Source organism: Juglans regia, chromosome 4 (assembly GCF_001411555.2).
Source record: "Juglans regia cultivar Chandler chromosome 4, Walnut 2.0, whole genome shotgun sequence".
In the NCBI taxonomy this organism is placed as follows: domain Eukaryota; kingdom Viridiplantae; phylum Streptophyta; class Magnoliopsida; order Fagales; family Juglandaceae; genus Juglans; species Juglans regia.
Window position 1 is genome coordinate 30,355,860 of NC_049904.1, and position 24,007 is coordinate 30,379,866.

The 24,007-nt window shown below is 29.5% G+C and overlaps 2 protein-coding genes across 3 annotated transcripts; one reads left to right on the forward strand and one right to left on the reverse strand.

Annotated features, from left to right (window-relative positions):
- Positions 1-1,659: 1,659 nt before the first annotated feature.
- LOC109011525 (CASP-like protein 1C2) lies at positions 1,660-2,884 on the reverse strand. The gene is made up of 3 exons (XM_018992777.2): positions 2,480-2,884; positions 2,230-2,332; positions 1,660-2,113 (listed from the first exon to the last, which is right to left on the reverse strand). The coding sequence occupies exons 1-3, from the start codon at positions 2,638-2,640 to the stop codon at positions 1,892-1,894; spliced, it is 486 nt and encodes a 161-aa protein (XP_018848322.1). The 5' UTR covers positions 2,641-2,884; the 3' UTR covers positions 1,660-1,891.
- Positions 2,885-14,475: 11,591 nt separating this feature from the next.
- Positions 14,476-17,826, forward strand: LOC109011513 (E3 ubiquitin-protein ligase RMA1H1-like). 2 transcript variants are annotated; one of them, XM_018992760.2, is made up of 3 exons: positions 14,476-14,628; positions 14,771-14,901; positions 16,745-17,826. In XM_018992760.2, exon 3 carries the CDS (start codon positions 16,794-16,796, stop codon positions 17,520-17,522), a length of 729 nt encoding a protein of 242 aa, XP_018848305.1. In that variant the 5' UTR covers positions 14,476-14,628; positions 14,771-14,901; positions 16,745-16,793; the 3' UTR covers positions 17,523-17,826. The 2 variants fall into 2 exon arrangements, with proteins under 2 accessions (XP_018848305.1, XP_018848302.1); XM_018992757.2 differs by lacking the exon at positions 14,771-14,901.
- The last annotated feature ends 6,181 nt before the right edge of the window (positions 17,827-24,007 follow it).

Consider the following 24,007-nt stretch of genomic DNA (forward strand, 5'->3'; position numbering starts at 1 on the left):
ACATCAATATATATATATATATATATATATATATATGTTGGGTATGCATGCGATCGAAACAAACTCCATTATTAATGCTCCCTGTGTCTTTAGGTGGCCGATGGCGACCATTTTTTCAACCTTTTAGGCTGGAAAAAAGTAAAAACAAAACAAAAACAGAGAGAGCACTAGTAGTGGACTAATTGTGCTAATCGAGATATTTTAAAATCAAAGAGTATTCGCATTTGCTTCATTAAAATCATCTTTAAAATTTGATGAAAAATACATATTTTCTATAAATTCAAAACCTCCCTAACCATAACCACACATTTAATTAGCCATTGAATTCATCAAAATAATAATATAATATTATTTTTAATAAAAATATATTTTTTTTCATATTTTACAATTACACTAATCATATGTTAATTAATAATTTAATTTGATTCTTACATTATTATTACAAGACGGTTGGAGATTAAACGTAAATAAAAAAGACTGTTGGAGATTAAAAGTGAATAAAAAATAAATTTGATGGGTGAACAGTAGCCTTTCAAATTTGAAGAAACTCATACATTTACTGTAACTAAAAACTTCTCACTTATCTTTTTAGCTAATATAATACAGTTCTATTTTGATGAAATTTATCATATTTTACATTTGGTTAGATTTTTTATGAAGTCCATGTCAATGCTCTAAAAGTACTAATAATGGACTCAACAAAGCTAAAATTTAGTCAAAATTTAACTAAGATGCACAATAAAGTGAAATAATAGAATCAACAAATGAACAGTAATTATAGCCCAAGCTAGGTTATTTCACTGGCCAAATCAGACCAGCATCATAGGCTGGCTAAATATTATTTTAGACTAAATAAATCATTTTCCTATTGTATGCTACTCTCCCCGCAAGAAGAAAAAATGAAAGAAAAACCACAAACGTATGAGCTTCAATCCCACGCCGAATTCCTGTCTGGGACGAAGCTTTTTAGTACACATCCTGAATCTGTTATGATCACTATTTTGTTTGACGTTGAAAATGAAAAACTTTTAATATCTATTTTATAAACTTTTCTTTTATGAGTATTTGATATCCAACAAAAGCTGGGCTTTAACAGATGTGTTGTTGGCTTAGTAATAAAAAAATAATAATGTGTACGTTTTTTTTTAAACGAATAAAGATTCAAATTATAATTAAAATTAAAATAAATAAAAATTTCAAAATTAATATTTTAATAAAATAATGATCATAAATTTGGAGAGTATTATTTGGTGTTGTTGAAAAGTAGTTAGTTAAATTTATAAAAATGAATTTTCTAACTAAATTTTTACCGGACGTTATTGAGTCTACTACTTATAGTACTCTAATTCCAATATTAATATTACCAAACAATTGCCAAGAATATCTTTGATCAATTGGAAATACCTCAATTTTTCAACGATGTACTTTAGAATAAATTTATTTTAGTGAAATCATTATAATAAAACTGTTTAATTGTGATCAATTATTTCTTGTAAAAATAATTATTTTTTATTAAAATGAATTTATTTTAATTATAAATAGTAATTTTCATCACATATAATCCGTCATAAATAATCATTTTTCTTGTAGTGAATCTCGCTAAGGTATTTTATCTTGCCGTGATTTATTTGCAACGGAATAGGAATGCTACTCTACTTATACGTACCAAACGTTCCTTGATTACTTTGCGAGCTTTTCAGCAAATATAAGTACATAAAATCATCAGTCTTTCGAATATAAAAGCTTTAAACAGTATCTAAAAAAAGGATCGTAATTAATTACTCATGTCCTAAGAAAATATATATATATGAAAAAAAATCTCTATGCTGGATATATAACGCTGTTTAAGGTTTTACACATGAGGGAAATTATTAGGGAAGATGATCATTAACTAGGACATCCAGTAGGCAGTATCATGAAGAGAGTAGATGAGAAGAAGCAAATACATTATTGCAGCAAGAAGACCTGATATTAGAGCACCAGTGGCTTGGTTGCAAAACTTAGCAACTTCTCCACAAATCGGCAGCCAACCGGCATGGATGTTCCCTTTCTTTCCCACATAAGCTACTGCCATCGCCGCCGACACGCTTGAGATCAGTAGCATCGCTACAACCTTAAAAATACAGAAAGATAAAATTAATAATCATTAACAACAAACATATATACTTCCCTTAAATTTTTTTATGAGAATAAATAACATATATATGTACGTATTTAAGGCCTCATTACCATATCTAGGATCATAACCAAGCGCGAAAAGGAATTCTTTGAAGAAAGAAAGAGAACAATCAGGCTGTACCCACTTGCAATTGCTTCTGCTACCACGAAGTACCTATATTTTATATAAATATATATATATATATATATTTGTTTGGAAATCATATCAGTAGTACTAGTGAGAAATAAGATCGGTAAGCTAGACAGATATTGATCTCATAAATCCTATTTTTGCAGCCTAAAAATCGAATAAAAAACTTACTTGAAGGCCGGTTCGTAGCTGTATTTCGCTTTGAAAGTGAAGTGCATGACTTCAGTAGAATCATGAGCTGTGACCATGACTAGGGTTGCTGCTAATGTTGCAGTCAAGGCTAGGAGCCTTAGCAAAAGGGTGAAGATCATCTTCCAGGTCTTAGTGATCATGATGGCCGCCGGAGATCGACGTCGATCGAGCTACCTTCAACGAGTAAATTAAGTGAATGAAGAAGATGGGTATAATTACTTTCGTGCGTACGTACTTTCTCTTGGGGAAGCTAGGTCATAAAATTAGCGGAGAAAATACTGGATGAAAGAGTGGAGTGAGGAGTTCAAGTGCATTGGAAGGACACAGCTAGTATATAGAAAGACGGGGGCGCAATTTATTTTCACTTCCAACCCTAAAGGCAGGAGGGTTTGGTAACCCTATAAATGCAATGTCATGAATGGAAGAGTTTAAAAGAAATAATCTACCCAACCTCTTAATTCTATTCATATAATTTCTACGAGTCACATATTTTTTTAATTTTAATTTTTAATTTTATTTTTATTAAATATTTAAAATATGAATAATGAATAGAAGAATTGAATTAATTTAAAAAGAATAAATTTAAAAAATATTAAAAAATTTAAAAAATATGATATATGAAGATTGGTGAAGTTGTGTACTATTTGTTCACTTTAAAATAATATGTCTCTAACACTGAGCAAAGAAACAATACATGCAGACAAATAATGAAACCGGATATTAAGAGTCCACCAATAATCACTTCAAACGTGTGAAGTTTTGAAAGATTTTTTGGCTTTATATTATGAAAAATGATATTTCCACTTAATAAAAATTTATAAAAACTTATTTGTTCACGTATAAATTATTGATATACTGTAAATTATAAAATTTAAATTTTAAATTTAAAAATAAAATAAAATTAATAAAATAAATCTTGTAAATAAAAATATAAAAAAAAAATTATAAGTATATAATATAGCACCACTTTATAAAAATGGTGCTACTTTGTTGCTGCATTTGTTTACTTTGTGTGTCGCTTAGTAAATTAATTTTTTTTAATATTTTTTAAATATGTTTAAATATTTTTAAAAAATAGAAATATATTAGTAATCATTTTCTTAATTATTAAAATAAATTAAAATAAATAAATATTAAAATAAAAAACAAATTGAAGAGGATAGTAAAATTATTCCACTTATATTATATATTTGGTACTGCCAGCAAGGACCTCTCACTGGTTCGTCCAACTACCCCGCATAAACTGTACGGGTGATAGCAGTTCTGAACACGAATAATTATGGCTTCTTATTATGGCCGGACTTGATGAATATCACAGATCATATATATATATATATATATATATATATATATATATATATACACACACGCAGTTAGTACGGTTCTTGAACGTGGCAGATGAGTTGGGTGGTAACAGTTTTTAATTTACCTGAAGAGCTGGGACAAGTAGTAGTTGAAATCCTTTCAATTGCCATAAATAAAGTTGAGCTACCTGCATGCACGCCGGCCAAAATCTTCTGATCAATATGTTTCAAAATTTATCTTTCAAATTCAAAGTCACGTCGACTTTATGTGGAGCCTCACAATGACTATGTGATCGCATGCATGCATGCATCTCACATGAGAGGAAAACAATAATAAATAAATAAATAAAAGCTTAATTAAACAAGTATTAATTAATGACCTGATCAAAAGGTTTGAGAGAGAGCTAGGCTACGTTTAAACATTGAATTGAATTGAATTGATATAATAAAATATTATTTTTTAATATTATTATTATTTTAAATTTTAAAAAAATTAAATTATTTATTATATTTTATGTTAAAATTTTAAAAAATTATAATAATAAGTTGAGATGAGTTTAGTTACCAAACGAAGCCTGAACTAGCTATCAGAATTTCTTTTTCCTGTAGGTTGCCTCCACCACAGTTGACTCGAAGACTCTCTAATTGAGGGAGTACTTTTTTGTGTTAACATATAGATTAAATAATAAAATTATTAATTTAATTAAATTCTTTAAGACAAGTAGTATATAATTTCAGATTTTGTGGGTTGATAGAGAGAGGCCGCTCCAATAGGGATTTTGTTTCTTTATTAATTAATTAACATCGCTAGCTGCCCGTGTGATCTACTAATTAATTAGTTGCAGTAATTTCATCATTTGTTTGTCAAATTAATGGATTCAAGTCATACGCACTACACCAAACATGAACAACATATTCATGATTAATAAATTTGTTGAAGTTTTGATATTTATAAGATTGGTACATGACACGTACAATATTATCAATATTTGATGTGACATATTTTAGTATCAAAATAATTATCAATAAATTAGAAACTTATAAATCAAATAAATCTATATAATTATGGAAAAATTATATATTTTTAAAGAATTTTATTCTTCATCATTCTCACACACCACATTTTTTTTTATTTTTTTGAAAATATTTTTTTAATTTTATTTTTCTTAAACTTATTAAAATTCAATTCATCATTTATATAACATACATTTAATAAGAAAAAAAAATATAAAAAAAAATGTAGTATGTGTGTTGGATGAAAATACCAATAGAAATTTTATTTTTTAAACTATGAACTTTCAAATTATAGGCTGACAAGGGTCAGTGTAAAGTCAGCTTCAAATTTATTTTTCACCAAACATTTATAGCCTTATAGGTGCATGGCTCCAGCGTCCACTCCACATCATGTACGTATTTGATGCTTTTTTTTTATTTTTTTATTTTTGAAGAAAACTTCTTCGTTATATGATCATTATGAATTTATGATGCATGTTGTGTAGCTCAGTCTTCCTTAATGAAGCACTGGAACGACGCCGTGCAGGGATACGCCAATGACTCACGTACAATGTGTCGTTTTGTACTTAAACGTACATACCTAAATTCATTTGTTGACACATCCAATACAATAAGATAGCTTCATTAGCAATATTAATGCTAGTGGTTGATGAAAAAATAACCTTTAATTTATTTTCTAAATATGAGAATACGACAGATGTACATGTGATTTTTTAAGCAGCATTAAATATTTGAAATGATTATTTGCTGGTGAACTTAAAAGTAGTAGGTGAAGCGTATAATGGGATGTGAATTGAGTTGAGTTCATATATACTCATTTATACGTCATAAATGGGCCAAACAGCTAATTGCTAAATAATCAATTAGGGTCGTCTATTGGGCCTTCCATTTTAAGGTATGGGCCTGCCTTTTTCTTCTTCTTTTTTGAGTTCACGCAAGTCTGAAGTCATATCTGTAATAATCATCAATATGAAAAGTTGATGAATAAGTTTGAAGTTCGAACCGTCATTAATTAGTGAATAATGTTATATACAGTCGTAAAGTTTATAAATATTATATAATTTTTAAAAAAATTAATAAAATCTATTATTAAAAAATTAATTTTTTTTTATGTAAGTCTCATATTTACTCACTTTGGATGAAGAGATTATATAGCAGTTATATACTCCACGACTGTAAATATCATTTCTCTTAATTAGGTGTGGAAAATATCAAATAGAACGAGAATGCACTCTTTTCTTAACGTGTACCCTTTTTAATTTCAAACGGAATTACATTCACACTATTCATTTAAACTTATGATAATGTAAATGTCAATTGTCATGTTTATAATTTCAAATTGTAATCATTTTTACCTTCATTTTACGTTGTAAGTTTGAATATTTAATTGCGTGATCATTGGGAATTAAAATTTAAACAAGATTAGTAGGTGAAGCAAATAGGCAACGGGTTAATTTATGAAGATGGAGTGCGTGCGTGTCTCATATCTATAAGCAGATAAGTAATATTAGATACAATCATTTGTCGTATAAATATCGTACATTCTTTTTTTAAAAAAATAAAGTACACTATTAAAAAATTAAAATCTTCATATAATTCTGATATTTATTCAATTTTTTAAAAAAGAAATGCCATATTTACCGATAAGATTTCTCTATCTCTTATATCAATGGACTAGAATACATATCCTCTTCAAATGTGTCCAATTGACAAGCCCAATGGAGTAATACGGTCGCGTAATTGCTGTTCATATTCACGTCAATGTTGTGGTCCATTCCATCTATCAAAATCTCGCCATCGATGATCTACAACGTGTCCGCTTCGAGAAGAAAGGCCGGTAGGCCAATAGGGAATACTTGTATCAACCATATTTTAAAATAATATTATTTTTATAAATTACTTTATATAATATTCCTCATTTAAAATATATATAATTATATAAAAAATTATAAAAAGAATTTTTTATGTCTATTATTTTTCTATTCAAAAAATGGGGCTTAAAAAAGTATCACGGCAGCCCTATTCAATCGTACGAAGTGCGTGGAAAACTAAAGTCGCATGTGTTAATGAGATGCGCTTTCAATTGGGATGGCGCGAATTCGGTGGCGCCACCCTATGATCAGCGGGGGCGCATGCATCTCCATTCTCGCCTACGTACTACAGCGCACATTTCTAGTACGAATCACATCGATGGCATTAGCATATGTTTATCACTTCCACTTTTTTCACTTCAACGCTGAGTTAATTTTAACTCTTTTAACAATTTGAATTAGAGATACATTTTTTTTTAGAACATTAGAGATACATATTTTGAAGTTTAGATCAAATAAATATTCTAAATAACATTAAATGCTTAATTTATGTTATAAACACGAGTCCTAAGTGATCTTAATTTGCCAATGAGTTGTGCTAATTATATTTACAGTCTCATTGATGAGTGAGAGTAAAATGAGAAAAGTATCATTTTAAAAAAAATATTATTATAATTTAAATTTTTTTTTAAATATAATTATATGAACTTGTAAACTAACTCTTCTTTTTAAACGAGTTTGTAATTTTGTTTTTTATTTAAAAAAATGCTTGGAAATGGATTCCAGGGATTCATTTACAAAAAAATCTCAATTCTATATAAAATATAAAAATTGATTTGTACTTTTAAAATATATATTTTTAATAGAGTGAGATTAATTGAAAATGAAATTCAAAATAATTATAAAAGAGTTATAGTGTATTATTACTCTTTGCAATTAAATGAAAAGTGTTACAACGTACTAAAAATATATATAAAAAAATTTATAAATTAACGAAACTTAATTATTTATTTTAAAATAAAAATAATTTTATATGAAATCGTGTAAATTCATTTAGATATTTTTTTACTACTAAAATGTTTTTCTTACTCGTTATTAATTGACGTGACATGTCTAAAGATGGACTAAAATCCGATTTCTCCGTAAAAGATTGACAGCCATCTAATTTTAATTGTCTAATTTTTTTTGTTCTATTATTTGCCGAATATAAAGATATGGGCGGCCGATTTGTTCCATTCAGAAATCCAACTTATTCGTATGCTAATGGGATTCATTTAATTCATGCCGTAATTAATACACGTGTCAAAATGTTTGTAATATTCGAAGACAGACAAAAAAAAACAGCAGGTGAGTCACATGCACGAAACTGCATGTTCTATTCATTAAACTGTATATACGATCAGAGTCTGGAAGGAACCCAATGTATTGATAATCTGTGGGGACGTAGATCAGGACATTGCATCATGTGTTATGAATCCAGTTGGTCTTTCTTTTTCAAGGATAGGATCAAAGCTTTGAGAAGATCTCCAAATATCTCCAATGTTTTTGTACTGTCCCTCTGATATTTTAAAGAAAGTGAGTTACGTTGGACCATACAAGAAAGTTTGATAATACGTAATAAAAAATTTATAAACTTGCATAATTACTATATACGATTCGTTAAATTTAAAATCATGAACACTAATCATCAATCGATTGGTGGATACCATTTCTTTTGATACCATTATCTTCCGCCAATAACGATTACAACTTTATGACAATCGTTGGACAAACTTTTCTTTGCAAGTCGGAGTCATGAAAATGCCACCAAAAGCGTGGCAAATCAACTTTATCAGCGTTTTTATTTGATTTGGGTTCTCATTTCTCCTAAAATATTGATGGTGAATGATTGCAACGTGCTTTATGTATTTTGAAAATTTTATTTGTAAGTCGGCAGGTAAAGCATATTTTCTATTGTTGGGTTTGTAGAGCCAGCACTAGGTATAAAATTTGCTTGATATTTGCACGACAGGTGGCTCGAGTGAAGTTCAGACAGATAGTTCGTCCGAGACGCTCAACACTCTACTCGAGTGAATAATGTAGAAAAGTAAAAATTATGATTTTCGCCGTATGACATTATAAATATATACTTAATGAACAGTTTAGTAGGTCATGAGTATTCTGAATAGTGAGATTTCACCCCCAAAATGTATTTTGAGATTCCTCAATGATGGGCACCAAGATTGACCTAGTCTTAAAAATCTTTTGTAAGTTCCAGATAGATCAATTATAAGGTTAAAAGCCAAGAAGATGAATGAGGCAATGCAATGATTGATACAATCCATTTGAGACGAGTCTAGCAAGAGCTCAACATGCAAGATGGGCTTGAGGGATGAAGATTCAGTTTTAATTAATTTGATACAAGTTCAAGGAATTCTATTCTCACAAGTTCATATCACTCAGCATAATAAAATCTTCTTCAATTTCGTGGACATAGACACATTGCTGAACCACGTTAATTTTGAATCGTGTAATTGATTGTTTGTGTTGACTTTCACTTGTTCATAGTCGATAGTTTCCACTAGGGATTTAAATCGGTCCAGTTCGGTTCGGTCCGGTCCAGGGGGTGATTGACGAAAACTTTTGGTCCATTATTTTTCCGGACCAAACTGAACCAAACACCCATAGGGATCGAACCAGAATGGTAGCTATCAGTTCGGTCTAGTCCGTTTGGTCACGCCTGATTATTATTATTATTTTTATTTCATTTTTTTCAAATAAATTAATAAAAAAGTTTTATTTAAATTACTAAAATTAAAATTAGGTGAATTCTTAATGTGGATTATGTATCTAATTCATTAAAAAAATATTTAATTAGAAATTTATTTATTATGCTGATAGTTACTACTTACTAATTTAAATTTTACTCTTTAGTATGCATAATTATTAATAATATCATACATTTTATATATAGTTAATGAATATCAAATAATTTTATTGTATATAAATTATTCATGCTTGCTTGCAAGTTCGATATTTTAAAAAAATTACATAATTACTTTAATTGAGTGTAAATAGTAGAGTATGTATGAATATATGATGTATTAACTATTTACATATAATGACATAAATCATGACATAATTTATAATTTATTATTAATTGACAACATATATCATTTAATATTTTATATTGTCAATGATAATAAATTAGATGAAAATTATATCATTAACTTATATAATTACTATATAAATATAATATATTAAAATATCTTAAATATATATAGTTCGGTCCGGTCCAAAATTTATAGACCCCGGGACCGTACCTAAATTCTTTGGTCTACAATTTTTTGGGACTGAAACCGATCAATTAGTCCAATCTGATCGGATTTTTCAAGCTGAACTGAAAACTATATACCCCTACTTTTCAGAACATCCATGTCTTTGGCATGGCAAGATTTTATTTTTGCATAAGAAATTTAAAATTTAATTCTCTTACAAATTGAGTATTGACATTTTGTTAACATAAAAAGTATACTTTACATACCAACTTACAAATAGAATAATTGAATGGTAGGGGTGTAAACCGAAACCACACCAACAGCTACTACACGTTGATAGAATTGGTCGAAATTGGCCGGTAAAGGGGTAGAAAACCAGTGACGTCGGTCTGCCTTCGGCATCGCAAATGTCTAGAAGCTGAGAAGGAGATGGCTCAGTGTCGATCTCCCTTTGGCGGAGTCGTGACCGTTAGGGGTGATTAACGGTCCGGTCGGACCGAACGGACCGACCGTTTCGGTCTGGACCGGACCGGACCGAATGAAAAATTAAAAAAAAATATATTTTTTATATATATTTTATATATAATAATTGTACAATTAACAATATAAATTTTTAAATATATTATTAATACTTGTTAATATTCTATAAATTAACAATATTTTATATATATCTTCATTTAATCTATCACTATTAACAATATAAAATTTTAAATATACTATTAACACTTGTTAATATTCTATGAATTAATAAATATATAATATCAATTAGTTAATTATATAGTAATTATATAAATTAATAATATAATTTTCATCTAATTTATTATTATTGACCATATAAAATATTTTTTTATTGAGTTTGTTACATAATCCACATTAATAAGTCACTTAATTTAATTTAGTATTTTAAATAAATTTTTTTATTAATTAAAAAAAGAAAAAAAAAAGAAGGGCGGACCGACTGGACCGAACCGGACCGGACCGGACCGATAGCTATCGGTCCGGTCCGGTCCCTTTGGGTGTTCGGTCCGGTCCGGTCCGGAAAAATAATGGACCGAAAATTTTCGGTCCATCGCCGGACCGGACCGGCCTGTTTGCAGCCCTAGTGACCGTGCGATGAAAGAGGGAAATGGCTTGGCATTGCGATGAGAGAGAGAGAGAGAGAGAGAGAGACTAAAATGAAGGAGAATAGGGGGGAGAGAGAGGATTAACCCAAACAACTTCATTTCTATTTATTTTATTTTTCCTAAACAGTTTGTATAAAACGAGACAATTTCATTTAAGTAAAATGACGTCGTTTTACTTAAAAAATATATAATATATATTATATTGGCCGGTTCAGATCAAGACTAAACCGGCCGGCATTGGTTTCTTCAAATTTCTATCATTTAACGATCGGTTCTTCTCCGATTCCTGACTCCGATAACCGGTTTCAGTCGGTGCCAACTAGTTCCATTGATTCTTGTACACCCTAATGAATGGTGTAAAGGCCCCTTTACAGTTTACTGCAGTAGTTTAGACAACCGATCGAGGCCATGCCATGTGGTGTTCAAACCAATCCTTCCTCCCAATCACAAATGAATCCAAACTAGAGATAAATAATTTAAAATTCTTCTTCCATCAATCATGGGCCACTAAATGCGATTTTATTTATTTATTTAATTTTCCCTTTAGAATATAAAAGAGGCCGGCTAAAATATTTTCTATTTTCTTGAATACCGCCTTTGTATTTCTATTTTAAAACCAACTTTACCAAATCTCTAAATTATTATTTCGTAGTTTCCCGTGTTTATTAACAGTAAATTGACTTCTATTTTTGTTCTTAAAATATCATTGATTATTTATTCAATCTTAATAGAAAACTACTTGATTGAGTCCAACGAAGATGAGAGTGTACACTTCTTTTGTACCACTTAATAATAATTTTTTATTTAAATTTTACTCTTAACTAAAATATTATTCGATTATTTAATCGAATTGGATGGTCCAATAAAAATAAAGTTAGACTCGATATTAAAATGCCCGTAAAGGGTTTTCATCACTAAAAAAATCTTATACACTGCATCAAATATTGTAAACTCTACATAATTGTCTATCAGTTTCTAAAATTAAATCATTTTCCTCACACGCTAGCCCCCAATAATCAATTAGAAACCCTTTCTCTAAACTTGTAACAATTCGGTCTAATAATTCTAAAGTCAAAGGTAAGCTCATGAGCGATAAATTATTGAGGTTGATTAAAAGTTTTAATTAATCTCAATAACTAGATTAAATCTCATTTATTATTGAATGAGTTAGATTCCTTTTAGAATTTAAGAATTGGTCATTATAGATTTATTTCAATTTAAAATCACTACTATTGAAGTCCCTCACGCAATTTTAGTCACTGATAATCCTAAATTGAATAAACTGCTAGATTATATTTTTAAATTCAAACTTTATTCTTGAATGACCGTGATTGAGTCCAACTCAAATTCATTGGCACCCTCTTCCAAATCTCTATATAAGTATCTTCCATTTCATGTTATTTGAAAAACCATAAATTTCCATAAGTGCAGCAGCCGAACCCAAGATACCCAGTATAACACTGCACATATCACATGTTCACCACACCAATAGCTGACTGCCTCATTCCTCTTACAACATCCCTCACGTTTTTTTCTCTCATTTTTGTTCATTTGATCGATTTCATGCAAGAAATATTGGATTAACGCTACGAAGTAATTAAGTAGCTTGATCATAAATTAAGATTAGCATACGTTAGTTAGTTATATATTATTATTATTAAAACCAATTATTTGGAAGCCAGTGTTTATTGGTCAGTCAAATAAATCATATCAATTAGTTAATTCAGATCAATAAGTCATGCATAACATGAGCATCAATATAATCAATTGTAATTTTAATTATTAGCATGAAATATTTTATAAAAACCTTGTGTCAAGTATATTTACGTTATAATGAGTTTCTTATTGAGTCATTAATTCATTTTAGTTTGTTTTTATATTTTCAAACCACCTCCGGTCAAAATATTTATGAAGGTAGAGGTGTAAGACAAGACTTAAGACGCGATAGTGGCCTAGATTATGCACATAGATTTTAAGTTAGAATTTTTATGGCATAGATTTTGAAAAATTTTAATAAATACTTCTACGCGCTCATTTAAAATTTTAATACAAAACGATTCTATTTACTGTCTTTATTTACTATTTACTGTCTTTATTTCCTACATAGAGTAGGGTGTTACACAACTTTTATCTTCCAAAGGTAAAACCCATCGTGGTTTGGGCACTCTCCTTTTCTTTCTGCCTCCTCCTTTTATAAGTATGTTTGTTACTTTTTCGTTAGATTGGTATTATCAATTTATTGCGTCGGGCCGCCTGCCTACAAGACACACACTGCATGCTCTACTAATTAAGCTGCAAACTTTCAATTTTCAAGTTCGATCAAGCAATGCCTCTGTTAGATAGGAGTGTGATGCCCATGCTTTGCTCAAGCTACATGCGAATCCCACGCACAGCCACATCTTTACACTCTAATTGATAGACTCTTTTAACTCCACTTTTCCTATTCGCATCACCCAATCCCACCAGCATCAACCCTATTTCTTTGTTGTCAAAACCTCATTAACCAAAAGATCCCCAAACAAGCGAAAATAAAAGTCTCCATCAACAAGAGTCTCCAATATCTGTTTCTCTCTTACATCTCAATATCAATATGTAATTCCATTATAAAAATGCATGTAAATTGCTTTGTCGGGTGATTTCCACCGTCATTAGGGCCAAATATTATGGCATTAATTTATTAAGTGATGCTAGGCTGTCGCCAAGCCTGGCCATGTGCCTCCTAGGAAAAACTCATATTTTTTTTTATTTTTTTTACTTTTTTTAATATTTTTAAACATTTTAAAAAGATCAATACACCAATAATTAATTTCTTAGTAGGTAAGTAAAAATAATAAATAAATAAATAAAAATATAAACGGTCAAAATAAGATGACAAAATGAGAGATCATACTAGCATTATTCTAATTTATTCATCCTAAATTTCTTTTTTTAATTTAGAATCTTCTGTTTAGTGGTTCTGTTGGAGTCCCAATAATTTTCCTATATTTTTAATTTAGGCTGGGTTTGAATACACAAATTTTATTATTTTATCTTATCTCATCATTACAAATTTTTTAAATTTCTACACAAAAATATAATAAACAATTTACAACCTTTTCAAATTCTAAAATAAAATTAATATTAAAAAATTATATTTAATAATATTTTATTCAATTACTATTTAAAACATCTCATCTCATCTCATTTCAACTGAATTATCTATCCAAATCCAACCTTAATTTCAATACTTTAAGAAAATCCTACAATGATATAATTAAATTCACCAACTGCTGAGCAGTTAAATAAAGAGCGCTCTAAAAAAGTAGATAAAGATTAGATATGCCTTAAAAAAAATCGTTTACTAAAATAGAGAGAGAGAGAGAGAGGAAAAAATAGTTTTTATTAAATTAGAATTTAGAATTTAGCTAGTAGGCGAGTGTTGAGGGTGAGATTCATTCGCCTATAAAAATCCGGACGAGGGACGCGCTCAACCATTCTTATTGAAACGTCCACTCTCTCTCTCTCTCTCTCTCTCTCTCATCTTAACGCATTGCAGCTTCGCCGAAGCCCCCTGTCAGATTCGAACAAGGCACCGTGCGTGTCTCTGGCCCCGAATCCCTGATCTGTTTCAGGTTTTTGGTACGTGTGCTACAACTCTTCTACTCTTTTTCCTCTCCGTTTTTTTTTTTTAATCTTTTAGCATGGTGCTTTCATTTGAAGGGATGGATCTCGTGAGTTTTTTTTAAGCCTTGGGTTGGATTCTATTTTCGTTGCATTGTAGGGTTTGGTTGGTTTCCTGGCAAGAATAGGAGAAAATGGATGAAACGCTATAGGAAGTGGCTCCTTTTTCTTAAAGATTACTCCTGCGATTTCGTTTTCTTTTTTTTAATTTCTCGAGAACCAAACGGAGAGGTAACGGCTATTTTATTTGTTGGGCTAATGATTATCGGCATTAACACTTTTTTAAAGAAAATATTAGTAAGGCATGCACTCGACTTTGGGATTCTCCGATCTCTCTTCGCAACATGCTTCTGGTTTCACTGCAGAGTTCACCCTTAGAATAATAGTCTGAATTCCACTGATTTTGGGTTCTCTTTGACTGTTCTGTTTCATGACACATCTTTTTCAAATGTTTTTACTGGGGCTTAGATTGGCTGCGACTTGATGTTCTTGTTTTTTCTTGCCGATGTTTAGAGTGTAATTATGAGCTCTATGGTTTTTTCGCCGTCTGCATCCCGATTTCTTTCTAGTATTTGGGAGTTACAATTATTGAGCTTTGGGAGACCTTTGCGTGTGACCCAAAGGAAGCTTGTTCTCTGAACTTCTGTTGAAATGATCATCTCATCTTTGCTTGGTTTCTCACCGATCAGAGTAACTATTCAGATGATTTTGACCATCAATCAATGCTAAATGAAGAATTCAACTATCATTAAAGATCCTTAAACGAAATCCATCATTAACTGAAACTTAGGCTTAATTTGTTTTTATAGATGTGTTGAAATTAAAATTAAAATTAAAAGTTTAATAAAATATTATTAAAATATATTTTTTAATATTATTTTTATTTAAAAATTTTAAAAAAATTAATTGTTTATTTTATTTTGTGTGTGAATTTAAAAAAATTATAATGATTAAGAAAATGAATTGAGATGAATTGTAAAAATAAATTAGACATTAATTTATAAATGAATTTATCAATGTTATAGATGATAAACGTTATAAATGAATTTATCAATTTTCTAGAAGATTAGTTATATTCTCCTACGCCACGGGCTGCTCCTTGACCATTTGAAGGGCTGTAGTTGTTTTATTATGTTCTAGTTGCGCTGTTGGATTATGCTTGGAAGCTTTGCAATTTTTTCTTTTTAGTGAAATGATCGGATATGGTTGGTTTCGGCGTCTCACCGAAATCTGATCCAAAAGACTTGCCAACCCCTTTAAGGGGCTGCAGTTGAATGGTCTTTTATATTTTGAATAATGCTATTTTGTCTTCTTATTTTATTATTTTATTTTGATCGTCCATATAATTTATTTATTTATTTATTTATTAATTAAGAAAATTACTTTTAGTGTATTAATATATATTTTTTTATTTTTTAAAAATATTAAAAAATAAAAAAAAAAAAAAGAATTTTGTGTAGCCGGCATGCCAGCTGTCACCGCTGCCGGCAGCCTAGCATTCCTCTTATATTTTCACATATTGCACAGATAATTGGTGTGTTGGTTGGCTCAACCATTCGTTATCACTCCGAGTGGGCCTAGAATGGAGATAAATTGCAACTTGGAGTTGGTTTTGAAGAAGATAAATGGGAAACGACATCTTTAATGCAATATCGATTCCAAAAGAAAAAGAAAAGAAACCACTCACATGTATCATATGATGATTGTGGATACCTTTTTACTATTTTTTATTTTTTTAATCACTATTTCTTTATCTGATTAGAAGTTGGGCTCCTTTTTAGTTCTTGTCTTATTTTGGATTTAATAGAGAAGAGGTCTAGGCGCCATCGGCAAAAGTAAAGTCCCGTGGTGGGGCCTTATCTGTTTGGTCCATTTGTTTGATTCTAAGTTCCAGCTAGATAAAGTCCCATGGTGGGGTATATACTTTATATTTATTATTGCTACCATTCTTACTTTAATCGCCGACCAACCGGTTATGTTTTTTTTTCTGTTGGATTTCAACTCTAGATTTTGGGAAATATGTGGGGGGATTCATCACTAAAGTGCTTTCTTTGCTCTTCTTTATCTGTCACAGAATCAAAGGGATATTGGTGGTCAAAACAAGGTCTAGCAACAAGGAATCAATGGCCTTTGAGCACTACTTTGCTCAGGAATGGAAATCTATCCAAGGTGGAGCAACAGGCTCGGAAAGTTCCAATGGTTGCTTTGACTGCAACATCTGCTTAGAATTTGCACACGAGCCAGTGGTCACCCTCTGCGGCCACCTCTACTGCTGGCCTTGCATCTACAAATGGCTCCACGTCCAGAGTGCAGGCCTTGCCCCTGATGAGCACCCACAGTGTCCAGTTTGCAAGGCTGAAATATCTCACACCACCATGGTCCCCCTCTATGGCCGGGGCCAAACCCTTACCGAGGCTGAAGATGAAGTCAAGGCACCACATAGGGGTATAATTATACCTCCTAGGCCTGCGGCATGCAGCGTTCGATCTCTGATATCTACAATGTCTAATACTGTTCAGCAGCTTCCGTACCGTAATCCTTATCAGAACCAACAGTACGACCATGAACCTCATCCATATGGAAGCCATGGAGAGGATTCTACATCTCCATGGCTTAATCTTGGAGGGACTTCAGGTTTCCAGCATCCGGCCGTTGGCATGTTCGGGGAAATGGTTTATGCAAGGGTGTTTGGGAATCCAGCGAGCTTATATGCATATCCAAACTCATATCACGTAATGGGGACTGGTAATAGCCCGAGGTTGAGAAGGCAGGAGATGCAAGCAGACAAGTCACTGAGCAGAATTTCATTTTTTCTTTTCTGTTGCTTTCTTCTGTGCCTTGTAGTCTTCTGAATGTAGTTAACTACAGCTTTAAGTGGTAAAGAGTTTCGGTCCTGGGAGGTTCGAACTCTTGGATACAAAAGTCGATGATTTGCAAGATCCACGGGCACTGAGATTTAACCTGAAGACTTTTGCAGTCTTCAGAGAGCCTTTGGCCATAAAAAAGCATGAAAAAAGGGTGGTTATGAGATTTGTAACCACCCTTCCTCCTCTCTCCCCTGCTGTTTTGTGTACATTGTAAAGAGTACGGACTTGGAGCTTATGAGCATGGATACAAATACTATTTATATATCACAGTGATATTTTGATGAGATTTGCCTCAAGCAACTTGCCATCTTCATCCACCTTTTGTTTGAACATTCAAGATAAAATAAATACTCACACTGTTCTAATTTGAACACTTAACCCTTTTATCTGCCATTAGATACACATTTATTTCATTTTTCCTGTGCTTTTTAACCGGACCTACCATCAAAATATCTCCTACGATATTTCAAAGCCAACCGAGCCACGCCTTGAAATTGTGATGCCATGATTCTGATTAATGATGTGAACTTCTCGGTGTGGAAAGGCATACTTTTCACACTGCAAATATAACGTAATTTGATGAGCTAAATAAATTTAAAAATCTAAAACTTATAAATATTTGGTGTGTCTGCACAATTTAAGTAATTTTTGGTTATTGAACTAAATTTAATTTATCTCAAATTAATTATTGATGATATTTATTATTTTTTTAATTTTTCATTAAAAAAAGTTAAACTTATCTCAATATTAAAAAATTAAATTGATCTCACAAAATATTATTATTCTCAACTCATTTTAACATTCAAACGTAATCCTAACTCTCCAAGATTCCGTTTGAAACTTGGACTGAACTGAGTTAAAATTTTAAGTTGAATTTAACATCTAAATATCTAACTCTCAAATTATTAAATTCATCTCAACTAAAAATCTTTTTATACGTGAGACCTAAGATCATTTTCATCTCAACAACTCTTTGCACGTAGGACACACAATTTTTTTTAACTTCTCATAAATATATTTAAATTTATTTTAGCTAAATCTCACAATGCTCACTTCATCATTTCAACTTACTACTATTTATAAATAATTCAATTCAATCCAGCATACAAATAGAAAAAACACAAACATTACTAAAAAATTTCAATTGCAACAGGTTGTGTTGCAGATTACCTTCCGTTGTTTCTGAATTTTTTAAAATTATATTTGGATAGTGAAGTAGTCTAAAATATTTTATAAATAATAATTAAATTTTAAATAATAATAAATAATAATAATTTACTATCCAAACTGAGACTAAAGAGACTGCTATTAAAAAAAACACACAATTCTGAATTTCTGATCATCCTGATCAAACACCTAAAGTATTCAAAAGCTCAAAATTCTTATTATTTTTGTGGAGCACCTTAATTTGTTTTCAGTAAACATTTCATCTCATCTCATCCTACCTCACTTTATCATTATAACTTTTTCAGATCTTCACGTAAAATAAAATAAATAATTCAACTTTTTTAAATCTTAAAATAAAAATAATATTAAAAAATATATTTTAATAATATTTTATTTAATTTTATAATTTTAATTTCAATTCATCTCATCTCTTCTCTAAAAATAAACAAGCATATTTGTCGTGATTGGTGGCCAAACTCGAATCCAAATTATTGAAGGTGATGGGACATGGCCTCTCATCTTCATCGGCTCTCAACAACATATATTACGCCATAAAATTCCTCCAAATAAATTATATAGCCCAGCTGTTTGCACTGAGTACTGACTCCCAAGCTTTTTCCCAAATCTCCTTAATTTGCGGCAAATTATGCTTTGCTCGAGTTTTATCTTAAACTTTTCAACTAGAATTTCGTCCTCTTTTTTATCTTTAAAAAATAAAAATATTTTAACTACAAATAGATTATATAAAAATAATCTCATAAATTATATAATTTTATAAAAAATTTTAGATTATAAAATTATTTTTATTATAAAATAAATTTAATAAATTACACAAAAATTACGTCAATTTATAAAAAAAAAAATTATATAATTTTGTTGTGATTATATCAATACTGTTAAACAATACATTTTTTTTTTTCACGGTAAAGATGGGCTCGTCAAGCAAGGAGAAATTATCAGGTATTTTTAATGGGATAAAAGCTAGGATTACTCTCAACCAAAATTTATAGGCAAATGAAGTGTAGCTTCAAAACATTACATTTGTCCTTTGTTATCACATCTGAACCAACAGCGTTTTACCGAAGAATATCTCTGGCACATCTTGGAACAGGAAAACACATCAAAAACCAGAAAGGTACTGACTTTCTCTGCCTCCACCTCCACATTGATTAAACCTTGTGCATGCCATAGCTGTCCAAAGCTGTAGGTTCGGCAAACACTTCATGCTTCATGTACGTAAAATATATATCTCTGCCTATACTTAAAAGCCGTTATATATATATATATATATATATATATATATATATATACCGTTTATTACTATTAATATTATTGTTTATCAACAGTAATAAACACTATAGTGATTTTTTATTTTTTATTTTTATGTATTTTTTTTCACAAGTGTTTATATTATCTTCATTACTATGTCATCAACAGTAATAAATAATATAGAGGTCTTTTTTTTTTTTTTTTTGTATTCATCTAAGGAGTAAAATAAATTATTACTTCTATCAAATGCTTGCTTTATAGTCGGATTGTTATGTAATTTTTATTTATAATTTTTGAATTTTTAGTGATTGTATTAGAATTTGTAAAAGCAAGTATATATAATTGAATTTATTGGATCAAATTTGTGTGATAAGTATTTTTTAGATTTTTATTTAAATTATTTAGACTTTTATAGAGTAATACTAAAAGTGATATATCATCTTTAATCTTCAGATTTAATCTAACGGTAGAAGTTTAAATATTAATTTAAACTAACATAAAATAGATAATTAAAATATAAATATTCTATCATACACTTAAAATTAACTTCAATTTATATATATATATCTGCATATATCTTAAAAGAGGCTATCATATTATTGTTCATCAACAGTAATGAACAGTAAAAAGGCTGTGTGATTTTTTTTCGTATATCCCTATACTGTTCATTACTATTCACCAATAGTAATGAACAGTAAAGAGGTTTTTTTTTCACGTTTGTTTTGTTTTTCTGTTTCGTTTTGGGTTCGTCTTTATGAATGTCAATGTGCGACGTAATACTACAATTGTGCGTGGGGAATGAGAGAGAGAGAGAAATGAAAGGTGGGGAAAAATATTGGTTTATAGGTTTTAAATTATAACTCTTCATCTTTAATTTTCAAATTTAATCTAATGATAGAAGTTTAAATATTGATTTAAACTAACATAAAATAGATAATTAAAATACTAATTTTTTATCGTTAAATAAATAATAAAATTTTACTGTACATTTTTAAGAAAAAAAATTATCTAATTAATTTGAATTTTTAATATAATTTAAATTTCATAATAAATGATGAATATAAATAAATAATAATTTTATTTTTATACATTAGATTATTTTAATATTCAAAGCTACATTTTATTTTTTTCTTCAATTTGACAGATGTGGCAAACGTGCTTTGCACGTTTACTACCGCTAGTATATATATATATATATTAACAGTGAGTAACGTGCACGTTTTCTTACTGATTAATATTTATAAAATATAAAAATAATATATTTTTTTAAATAAAATTAATTAATCAATAATTTAATATACAAAAATAAAAAAATAAATTTTAATAAACATCGTAATGATAATAAGATATTATATTAATATAAATAATATGAAAATTAAAAAATTTTAGATATTCTAACAATAATTTTCTTAACAAAATATATGAATTGTAGAATTTAATCACATTACTCAATGACGCAGGGAGTACTAAAAAAATTATTTTATCTAAATGATTTTAGTTAACCTCTACTGTTGAATCAATTATGGAGATTCAAGATTAATAGCATTAGCATTAGTCTATGCATATGCATAATATGCAAAATCATATTTGAATAATATGATCCCAAAATCCTCCACATTAGCTTATGCATATCCAAATATTTAGTTACCTATGAACAGTGCTTATCCAAATTTAGATAATCACTATTCACTCTCCAAATCATATTTTAATTATTATTTCTCTCTCCTCCCACTCTTTCTCTCTCACAATCCTTTCATTTTCTCTCTCATTCAACAACACAACAAACATTAACTTGCATATTCATTTTATTATTATAATATATTATATATTAATTATTCATTTTATTATATTTTTAATATAATATATAAAAAAAATTATATTTTTTCTTATTGCATTTATATTATTAATGTCAAATATATGTAGTGGATGCTAATTGTAAAATATATATAAAAAAATTTATTTTAACAAAAAATTAATAATAATAATATTTTATTATTATTTTGTCTTAAATATGCATAAGCCAATGTAAAAATTTTGCTTGAATGACAAAGTGGATATATAAAAGATGTGATTTTATATATACATATGCATAGACTAATGTTAATACTCTAAAGGTTAGATTTAAAGTCTCGAATTTTAATTTTTCCAATCACTATTCATTACTATTGATTTTAAACGTAAAAAGTAATTCGTGAACAGTAATTATTGTTCAATTACTTTTGACTTTTAACGTAAATAATAATAACTATTTATTTGTTAGTTTTTTTAACGTGAATAGTAATCACTATTTATTATATTTTAATATAAATAATAATTATTATTTATTTGGATTCACGTTATTCATTCTTTCAACATATTGGAAGATATACACACGTACACACACAGACGGCCAATACAAGATGTTAGGCCAAGCTCTGTATTATTGGTTATTGTGATGATTTGGGATCTTCAATGACAAAGACATTAAAAATGATAAAATTTAAACAAAGTTGCAAAAAGATATAATATCTAACAAAAAAACAAGTATATATTATTGGGAGGGGTCGAGTGTTGTCTGTGGTGGGGCTGTGCAATAGAACCCATTAATAATATCGGGGGAATCTTCGACAGCAATGGAGGAAGAGGACGGTGTCATTGTCACTATTTCAGCACTCTATTTTTCAATATTATCTATTAAATTCCAACCAAACACGAATTACAATGCTCTTTTTCCATATGAATAAGGAGGTCTTTGACGTGTGATGTGCTAACCTTCAATGTTTCTTGAGACAACTGGCAAGTTGGTCTAATTTTAGTCCCACAATATTCAATTTCCTCGACTCCCCCAAAATCTTAAACGCCTTTTTAGGTACCTATACCTAAACCTTATGACTTTTGATGTTAGCCATTGAAAATTTTTTACTAGTTTCTAATTAATTTATATCCAACTATACTAGTTTTTAAATTCTTTTTATATAACATTATCAGACTGTTTTCCTCTCGTTTTCAACATTATTTTCGTAATAGGGTAACTGTGTCTGGAAAAATGACGTTAATGAGTACTTTTTAGCCTTTCCAGCTGTCTTCGGCCATTTAAATTTATATATAAAATATAATAAATAATTTAATTTTTTTAAATTTTAAAATAATAATAATATTATTAAAAATTAATATTGTAATAATATTTTATTTAATTTTTATAAATTAATAATTGTTGAGGAATAATCCCACGTTGGCTGTGGACAAGGTCTTGGGCATGTTTATAAGCAATGAGCAATCCTCTCTTGTACAACCGGTTTTATGAAATGAGTTAGGTCTATAAATTTCTTCATGGTATCAGAGCCTGCCACAGGACGAATGGAGGCCCACACTACTTACCCCGTGACAAGGACCAGAAAAAATACTGGCCTGCACGTGAGGGAGGGTGTTGAGGAATAATCTCACGTTGGCTGTGGACAAGGTCTTGGGCATGTTTATAAGCAATGAGCAATCCTCTCTTGTACAACCGGTTTTATGAGATGAGTTAGGCCCATGAATTTCTTCAATAATGCTAGAGAGAAGTTATTATAACAGTGTACACTTTACACTCACTACATGACTACTTCTAATTGATTGTTTCTAACATTCACTTGAAGAAATATATAATCTAGATGATGTTATATCATATGTATAAAATAGATATTCTTAATAATAATTTTTATCTATATTTATTCTATAAAAAATAAGGTTCAAGACCTTTTTAAATTTTTAGGATACGAAACATGATTTATGTGTAACCCATTTCCTTGTTAGAAATTAGAATGTTTTCGAGTAGTTTTGTTTTTCTAATAAAGTTTTTAAGAAAGTTCTAAAAAGCTTGTGATGATGTATAGCTTAGTTAAATATTGGTGTTTATATTATTTTTATTAGTTTTTGGTAGTGGGAGGGGCAAAGATTTTGGGAAGATCACCCCCACTTTTGCACTTAAAATGATTAAAAAATAACCAAAGAATAACATGATCCTCAAAAACAACTTGTAATAATTGGATTGCAAGGAACATCAAAATTACCATCCA

Excerpts from the sequence above, each read along its gene's own strand:
- LOC109011525 (XM_018992777.2), bottom strand. The coding sequence starts at position 2,640 with ATGATCACTAAGACCTGGAAGATGATCTTCACCCTTTTGCTAAGGCTC. Across the intron at positions 2,333-2,479 it reads AGCTACGAACCGGCCTTCAA|GTACTTCGTGGTAGCAGAAG; the intron begins GTAAGTTTTTTA and ends TATAAAATATAG. Across the intron at positions 2,114-2,229 it reads TGGTTATGATCCTAGATATG|GTTGTAGCGATGCTACTGAT; the intron begins GTAATGAGGCCT and ends TGTATTTTTAAG.
- LOC109011513 (XM_018992760.2), top strand. The coding sequence starts at position 16,794 with ATGGCCTTTGAGCACTACTTTGCTCAGGAATGGAAATCTATCCAAGGT.